A 9,067-nucleotide genomic window follows, 5' to 3' on the forward strand; every position below is an offset into this window, starting at 1 on the left:
ATAGATAGATAGATAGATAGATAGATAGATAGATAGATAGATAGATAGATAGATAGATAGATAGATAGATAGATAGATAGATAGATAGATAGATAGATAGATAGATAGATAGATAGATAGATAGATAGATAGATAGATAGATAGATAGATAGATAGATAGATAATTAATTGTATTGTTTAGATAGATAGATAAACTGCAGGAAAAAGAAAATTGACGATAATTTGGTGTACAAATACATCGGTAGATTTTTATATATTAATATTAGACACTTCTAGTTTAATGCTACAAAGCAATATAAACTAAAAAGTACTCAATAATGATTAAACTTTTGTTGGTCTATTCTCCCCCCCCCCCCTCCCCCACCCCTCCCTTGTGTATTAAGGAGTCATACATTCTGATATATAGATAAATAATATGTTCAGACAGACACTCATTTTTTCAATATCCTATTCCTTATTAAATAATTCCATTCTTCAAGTACCTCTTTAACGTACATCTACACTATCAGACAAACACACATACTCTATAATATCTCTTTAAAATTACAAATGTTAGAGAGAACGACAAACTTACAACCTATATATATTACTTGAAATTTCTCATTTCCATGTTTCAAGTATCTGTTATTAAATTCACCAGTTCCTGCGCCCCTAACCTCCATTCTTTTTTAAAAATACAGAAAAATATAGTAGTAGCTGAATTTTGCTTTGGAATTTATTTTCTTGGGACCATATCGATATAGGTGATTTTGAAGCCAAATAGATTAAAACCTGCAAAGGACAAATACTAAACTTGAATCTTTTTAGGTGCTATGTGACGGATATCCGGAGGAATTTTCTACCTATCTGCGCTACGTGAGACGGCTAGACTTCTTTGAAACACCAGACTATGACTATCTTAGAAAATTGTTCCTAGGTAATTATGGATAGAAAGATTGACAGGGGTGTACTGTATATTCTCCACAAGATTAATTTTTTTCCCTGCTACAATTTTTTTTTATTTTTTTCTCCACCTAGTTTTTTTTTACTAAGGATAGAGGGAAATGGAAAAATATTTAAAGAACTCTATATTTTATTCATTTTATCCCCCCTCTCACATATTTTCTTAGTTTTTTTTCACCAAGGAGGGGAAGGAAATGGAGATAATGTTTTCAGTTCTCTTAATTTTTACATTTTTTCCACCACCAAAATAATTTTTACCCCCACTTCAGCAGGGTCAATTTTGTAGAATATACACCCCTAGGATAGATGAAATGGACATAGACAAATAGATAGATAGATGGACACTGGACAGGCAGATAAACATCTTTGAAACACCAAACTATGACTTTCATTGAAAACTGTTCCTAGGTAATTGTGGATAGATATATAGATAGATGAACGGACAGATTAATAGATGGACAAGCTGTTTGTAATATCAGACTTAAAATCTTAGAAAATTGTTCCTAAGCAGGGTTGGAAAAAAAAATTCAAGTTGGGTTTTATTGGGTTTTTTAACTCAAAAAAAACCAAAAAACCCAGGTTTTTTAAAAATGTACCTTTTGTCGATAATGTTAACTCTATTTTGACTCATAAGGAGTACTATTTTCAAACATTTTAATTATTGTATAACTGCATTTTAACTGCTTATTTTTATATATAAGTAAAGGAATGTCTGTCCCTATGTACCAAAATAACTCGCTAACCACTGAACCGATATGGTTCTCAATTACAATTAGCTTCTCATGAGTCCGTTGAAGATTTTTAACTACTTGGGGGGGGGGGGGGGCAGATTTCCCATAGGAGATTTGTGATGCCCTCCCCCAAAATTGGAATAAACCTTCCCTGGACCTATGAAAAGCTACCCTGTACAGGAGATTCATACCGATTCAGCGGTTAGCGAGATCCTATGGTACAGACAAACATCCTGTTACTTTATAAAAATGATTTGACCTTATATCTTAAAATTCCTAGGTAATAATCTTTAGAAAACAATAAAACCAAAAAACCCGGATTTTATTAATAAAACCCAATGGGTTGGGTTATTTTTTAAAATAAAACCCGGGTTTTTACCAACCCTGTTCCTAAGTAATTAGGTATAGATAGATAGATGGACAGACAGACTGTAAAACCAGATTTTTACAATACCTCTGCTTTAAAAAATTTAAATAAAAGAAGAGAAACAACAAAATGAATATTTAATGGTAAAAAACGTCATACATACATGTTGTGAAATGTGAAAACAGGGGTTATGTCAGAAATCAAGGGAAATGTAAATGAAAGATGAAAACAATGCACATGTCATTGATAGTTGGTTGTCTGCTGGCTATCAATCGTTACCTTCAAGTAATAGAGATATGTTGCCATTAGTTAAAGACACGGGTCATTTGGAAAATATTTAAATTTATCTTCTATTTTCCTTTCCCTTTTACCATTGTTGTATTTAAAGTTTTGATATTATTTCAATTTTGAAAGTGGACTCATTCAACATTTATCTGGAGTCCATTAAATGCCGCAAATTTTATATATGCATAGTGTTTCTTAATCGCATAACTACTGAATAACAATTACATTATACAGGGTGTGGTAATAATGAAGCTGAAGCAAAAGGGAATAGACAGTTTTTTATTGCTGTATACAGATGCGGTTGTGAAATGGATATAGAAAACGTTGATATTTTTACATCGAATGTTTTTCGTCAATATAGGTTGCTAATATAGTCCTCAGATGTTTTGTAAAAAAAACTTGCTCTATGTTCTGGGGATGAGTTGGATAAAGTCCCAAAGGATGTGTTGGTGTATAAGATAGCTGGAAGAAACATTTATCAGGGTATGCGAGAAATTCTCACAGCATCCACGTATTAAATATAAATTGCTTGTTTTAATTTGAAAATATTGATTACTAATGTCAATGTGGAATTGTATGCAGCAAAGATAGGACAATAAACTATTATTTTATTCATATTTCATTTTATTTTCTGTTATCAGATTTGTTTGAGAGGAAATCCTTTGCAGAAGACAACGAGTTTGATTGGACTGGCCGTACTATGAACACGCCGGTATGTATCAATCACGTCTTTGTTAGCAATTTTTTTTTATTAGCGGCTACGCCCCCTAGAGGCCTCTAGGGGTATGAGTTGAATTTGTTAACCGACCTATGAGAAGCTACCCTGTTAAGGAGAACCTGATCGGTTCAGCGGTTAGCAAGATCTTTCGGTACAAACATACAGATATCCTGTTACTTTATCATTAGGATTTATTTGACCATCTGGGAATGGGATTCATTTCTGAGTTCAGACAGTGGACAATAATATGATTTATACCATAACATATGATCCAAAAAATTGGGAATCTGCAATTTTGTTCCAACTAATCAAGATTTCTTTTAAATCTCCGAAAATTTGTAAGCCAACGAATGGGGGAACAGGTTAACCTTAAAATAAATGTATGTTGAGCTCGTAAAGCCATTTTTATATTATTTTGACATTATTTCAGCCCTATAAAAATACATGATAATATATAGGTCAATAAAACAACACATTGTTGCAAAATTCTTAATAATTAAATGTGAAATATCAGATGGGGAGATTTACTTTCTGTTATTACTCCATCCCTGTCTTATAAATTGTAAATTACTCACTTACAATACAGACAAACAAACAAACTAACTAACATCAATGTTAATTTTAGCAAAGTCAAGACCCCCTGAGCCCTGCTAACCGAGAGCGGAAACGGAACGAGACTGGGCGGAACGAGGGGGGAAAGGGCACCCCAGCATGGTCAGAGTCTAAACCTTCAGGTATGTTATGTGGATAGATGTCCTTGCTATCTTGGACATCCTTCTGGATGTCTTTCTCTAGAAGATGTCTTCGGTATCTATCTATTTCTTGATGTCCTTCCTTTCTATATAAATATGAAGTCGACATATTTTATCTTTTTTTTAGTTATTCTTGCTATCTTTGTATCTATCTTATATCCTATTTCTGGATATCCTTGCTATCTACAAAGTTTTAAAAATAAGTTAAATAAGTTCTATCTTTCAAAATGTTCTTATTTTTCACCTATTTCATAGATTTCCTTTTCGTCTGCTAGCAAATTGCTTTCTGTTCTTATGTAGATACTTGGCTGTGTTAATATTTGCTACGCTATTGGCTGATTTTTAAAGTGGGGTATGCTATTATTTAACCCCTTCTCACTTTAATTTTTATACTATCGGTGTCTTGAAAAGTTCTTGTTTCAGTTTTAGATATAAAGTTTTTAGTTCGGGTTCAATAATTCTATGGTTTCTGTTTATTCATTTCAATTCTGATTAAGTTTACACAAAAAATATTTGATTTACGTCAATTTCTGATAAACATTGCATTTATCTTATTTCAATTGAAAAAGATTGGTACCTAGTTTTAAAACTTTGCAAACTCATCCGCTGGGAGAAGGGGGTGAATGTTCGAGTTCCTACCAATACAACGCATCAACTATATATCAAGCATGTGATAAATATAGTTTGAGTGGGGTTAATGTTTGGGCCGTTAACAGGCTTATTGCATTAACATAAGTTGTTGGGACGAATAGACTTTTTGATTCTATTGAATATTCTAACAGAAAAACTATATGAACCAAGATTCATAAGATATTGTCCACGGAAAATAAATAATTTTATATTTTAGGCATGGATATTCTTGGAGGCGGAAGATTGGGGGAGGCCAGACATCCGAGTGTACAGGTTGGTTTTCTTATAATTTCTAGTCATGGATAACCAGTTCAGAATCAGCTTTACTTTCCGTCAAGAGATAATTCAGACCAATAATAGGATATGATCCAAATTGTCTAGTTTTAAATCCTATTTCTTTGTCAATTCTCTTTGTCGTTTTCATTTAAGCCATAAATGACGTTTTGAGCACTTACACAACAATCCTTATATAAAAGTAACATGATCTGACTGTGTACAAGCATCTCCTTAAACGCTGAACCGATATGGTTCTCCTTTACGGAGTTGTTCACGTTCCCTAGTAAGGTTTATGACTACTTTGGTGGAGGGTACTGACACTTTTCTAAAGAAATTGCCCTTTATAAAAATTACCCCCCCCCCCCTTCCCCACAGGTCAAGTGCCCCTTGATTGATTGATTTATTGATAAATATTTGTAAAGGTTGTACGGGGTTCTACGAACTTGTCGCGTGATGACGAGGGGGCCACACAAGACAGAAGCAATGCTCCCATCACAAATACAAATGATCCAGAACAGGTTTGTTGTGTAATTTAGCACATAAACATAATTATAGAATTTCCGGAATTTTACATACTATCCAATTTCACAACTCAATTTGATTTTCAAAGGTTTCGTGATTTTTAAATCAGAAAATTATTCCAAATACATGCATGTTACTTCTTTTGAATAATTATTTGCTTCGCTTTTAGCCGCTAGGGGGAATTAAGAAAGAAAAATTAGGTACATAAAACATCTTTTTTATTTTAATGGAATAATTACTGAAATTTGATTGTTAACTGTTACAGGAGTCTGAGACGAAATGTTGTTGCTTTTTCAAACGGCGGATCAAAAAGAAGAGGGCGAACAGAAACAAGTGACGGGCTCACGCCGAAGAAAACCCCGCCAAAAACTCTGCCGCCGTGAAGAACGGTGGTTCTTATTCTGCCGTCGCAAATCCTTGCTCATCATCCACAGAAAACGGTTGCGGCAATGACAAATCGCCGCATTTGGCCAATTGCCGCCGCACTAAAAACGTTGGCGCTTCTGCTTCAACACACAGTGATGATAATGATAACGGCGTTTGTGACGGTACCACCGCCGCCGGCAGCAAAACTTGTCTGTTTTTACCGCCGGCCCGCAAAATGTTCCGCTCCTCCGCCACAAAGTGATATCTAGCAAAAATTGCGCGCAAATTTGCGCAGGTAAACGTGAATTTGCGCCTGTGCGCGCACAACGCGGCATTTTTAGTGGTGTAACGTGAAAATTGCGCGGGAAAATATGAACTCAAAAAAGCGCCCTAAGTATAATGTTTTTGGAGCAAAAAATAAAGCATAAATAAGTAACTCTAGATTTGTGATTTATAATATTTTATTTAAAATGAAAAGTGAAAAAGAATAATTAGGTACAACATTATTAATTCCAACCATATAGTACTGCGTCTATAACATATTATTGTGAACTTGAATATGAAAAATACGGACAAGAGCATTATTTATATCTGTTGGGCTATGATTCTCTTTCTCATCATTTTATCAGCATTGAAAATATATTTATTTTCCTATTTTATCTCAAGCTTAAATAAGAGAATGTAGTTCCATTATTGTCCGTCAGAGTGCTCCAAAACATAAAACGGCATAATTTTGCCGTAAAAATGCTTTAAGCTATTCCAGAAATTAACAAAATAAAGAACTTTTTAAAAAAAGACATTATCTAAAATATACTAGTGTTTGTTTTTGTGACAAAAATTTCTGTCGAAAAAATTTGACGGATAGAAATAATTAACGCCGAGAAAAGCCCGCCAAACCTTTTTTTGGCGGCAATATGATTGCGTACTAATGTTGCAGTACAGATAAACATACACCCCCTCCAGCAGTACGCACACACACACACATATTATAAACAATTAATATTACTTAACAACACGTATACACAATTATATTATCATTAAAAAATAACACAACGTTGTACTTTTAACAATTACAAAATAATAATAAACATATTTGAAGAAAAGTAAATAGCCTCTTTCATAATTACCTATTCTATTACTATTAGTTTAATATTTCATTCATATATCATTGGCTTCTGTTTTAACTTAGGACATAGGTAATGTTCAAATATTACGAGAGATTTTCTGCTTTTAATTTGGGATTAAACTTTAATTGTCTTTTTTTTTTAAATATTCCCGATTTTTCCCCAATTGTTTTTCCCTATTTCCATCCCACTTTCAAAATTTCCTCCCTGTCTTAACATATCTCTCTTATCCATTATCTTGCCATTAATTATTGTTAGGGTGGTGCATTTTTATCTTTTTTTTTAACTTTGGGATGTAATAATTGTACCATTAAATAGAAATTATTGCAATTTTTTTTATATATTTTCTTAATATTTTTTTATTGAAATGTACTGCCAATACGTTATAAGAAATTAGTCGTACAGTCATATTTTTGTTTTTATTTATCATTTTTATATTCTTTTTATTAGACTTGTCTGTTCTAAAGTTGATTATTTTAGGAGAATTCGGCACAAAATTGTTAATGAAAAAGGGGTTCACGTAAAATTCCTTTATCTAAAGCCCTTTTTTTTGTTGTCAATCAACGGGGCAGACAAGCCATAATTCGCCTTCATTTTGTATAAACTTTAATGATAATTTCATTCAGCTCATTTTTATGTTTATTTTTATATATTCTTCATACATTCATCAGATTGGGTCGCTAAACCATCATTTATGAGCTGGAATGTACCTATAGATAACCTTTTTTCACTTGAATTTTCAGAAGCTTTACTTCTGAAAATTCCTAATTTAGTTCTGTTTTTATAATATTCAATTCCTCATTAAATGGCCATTTTAAGATAAAATTAAGAATAGTTATTTCTCGCATCATACTATAAACAGCTTTCCGCGGATATAAAATGTGCAATTATAAGATTAAAACCAGTTTCAATCTTATAATTGTACATTTTTATATTCATAGAAAACTGAATATAATACGATGCTAGACATAATTTTTTCGTATGGATGAGAACCGGTTCTAATTTACCGGATATTAATCGGTATCGAATGAATACGAGAAAAAAAGTTAGAATTTCCTTTCCAATTTTAATCTTGAGCTATATTTCCAACATAAAGATGGTTTTGTGGTCCCGACTGTTCATTCACGCTTTAGTTTTAATTAGCCCATTTCGGCCGAAAAATTAATTTCTGTAAATTGTGAAATACCTAAGTAAAAATTACTACAGCCATATATGATAATAATATACATCCTACTTAATTAAATATTATGTGCTTATGAATTTAATTTTTACATTTTAGATATTATTAAAGAGAGGGTTTATTCTTAATTTAATTATTATTAATTAGTTTAATTATTGTAAAATGACAAAATGCTATGATAATTATTATGTATAGCTTCTTTATTTCCTAGATATTTTTATTTCGTAAAATTATGAAATTCCCGATTTTAATATTAAATTGTAGATACTATAAAGATGAAATCCCTATTACCTAAATTGCATAAATATTAAAGAAATACCATTCCTAAGATATTACCTTACTAGAAAAGACGTATTTTTTTCATAAAACCATTTTTGCCTTCCTTTGTTTTGTGCTTGAATAGTAAGAAATACTTAGGTAGCATTTTTAAAGTAAAGTAATTAAAATTGTTTAGTGTTATAAAACTGTTGTGCTGTTTATTTTTCTCTTAATATCTTGTATTTTTATTGAGTCAACCTGTTTTTATTTTTATATCAAGTTTTTTTTCTATGTAAATACGAAGGCAAAAATGGTGATTTTTATTTTTGTTATGATTAGGGTTTTGTCAGTAAAATTTAGTTTCTAGCGTGTCTCATTTTTTTAAAATTGATTTATTTACAAAAATCCGCGAGATAAAAAAATACAAAATGAGACATTCTAACTCAAAACAAAACAGAATCGCGGCATTTTAAGTAAAATTTTGCGCGCCATTTTTATCACTCCCTAGATCCTCCTCTTTTCTTTAGCATATTGTGCATAATATTTTGATGGGGACGGTCAGCTTTTTAAGACGTGAACAATAACATACATTTTTTATATTGAACAAATTTTGGAAAAGGATTATCTTGCAAAACTTAGAAAAATGTTTATCACGCAACCTTAAAATTAATAAAGGTTGCGCGGTTTTTTTTCTCTCGCAAAGTTAAGAAATACTTTTCGATAAATTGTTTGTACGTCTGTAGCGACAAGCTGTGCGTCCACATTTCTAATTTGTCCTGTGATGATTGAAGTAAAAATTTTAAACAAAATAATTCAGAGAAATAGATTTTGACTGTTTTTGTTGTCTTATTTATTTATGTTTTTAAGCCTTTTTGAAAAAAAGGCATCTAGTATTCGGTTCTTCCACCAATTCCAA

At 31.8% G+C, this 9,067-nt stretch overlaps 2 protein-coding genes across 10 annotated transcripts in view; both read left to right on the forward strand.

Annotated features, from left to right (window-relative positions):
* gish (casein kinase I gish) overlaps positions 1–8,988 on the forward strand; it is a 39,725-nt gene extending 30,737 nt beyond the window's left edge. For 2 of the 8 annotated variants that reach the window (XM_080172150.1, XM_080172151.1), the window contains 6 exons: positions 808–916; positions 2,967–3,037; positions 3,669–3,777; positions 4,643–4,698; positions 5,124–5,219; positions 5,489–8,988. In XM_080172150.1, coding sequence (XP_080028276.1) covers positions 808–916; positions 2,967–3,037; positions 3,669–3,777; positions 4,643–4,698; positions 5,124–5,219; positions 5,489–5,560 — 513 coding nt within the window. In that variant the 3' untranslated portion in view covers positions 5,561–8,988. The remainder of the gene's footprint in view (positions 1–807; positions 917–2,966; positions 3,038–3,668; positions 3,778–4,642; positions 4,699–5,123; positions 5,220–5,488) is intronic. The other 6 variants (XR_013882463.1, XR_013882459.1, XR_013882460.1 and 3 more) reach the window with 6 other exon arrangements.
* LOC145328461 (tetraspanin-1-like) overlaps positions 1–9,067 on the forward strand; it is a 245,927-nt gene that overhangs the window by 137,329 nt on the left and 99,531 nt on the right. The gene's annotated exons all lie outside the window — the stretch shown is intronic.

Source organism: Acartia tonsa, chromosome 9, assembly GCF_053477335.1.
Source record: "Acartia tonsa isolate MP-2025a chromosome 9, ASM5347733v1, whole genome shotgun sequence".
NCBI classification, from domain to species: Eukaryota; Metazoa; Arthropoda; class Copepoda; order Calanoida; family Acartiidae; genus Acartia; species Acartia tonsa.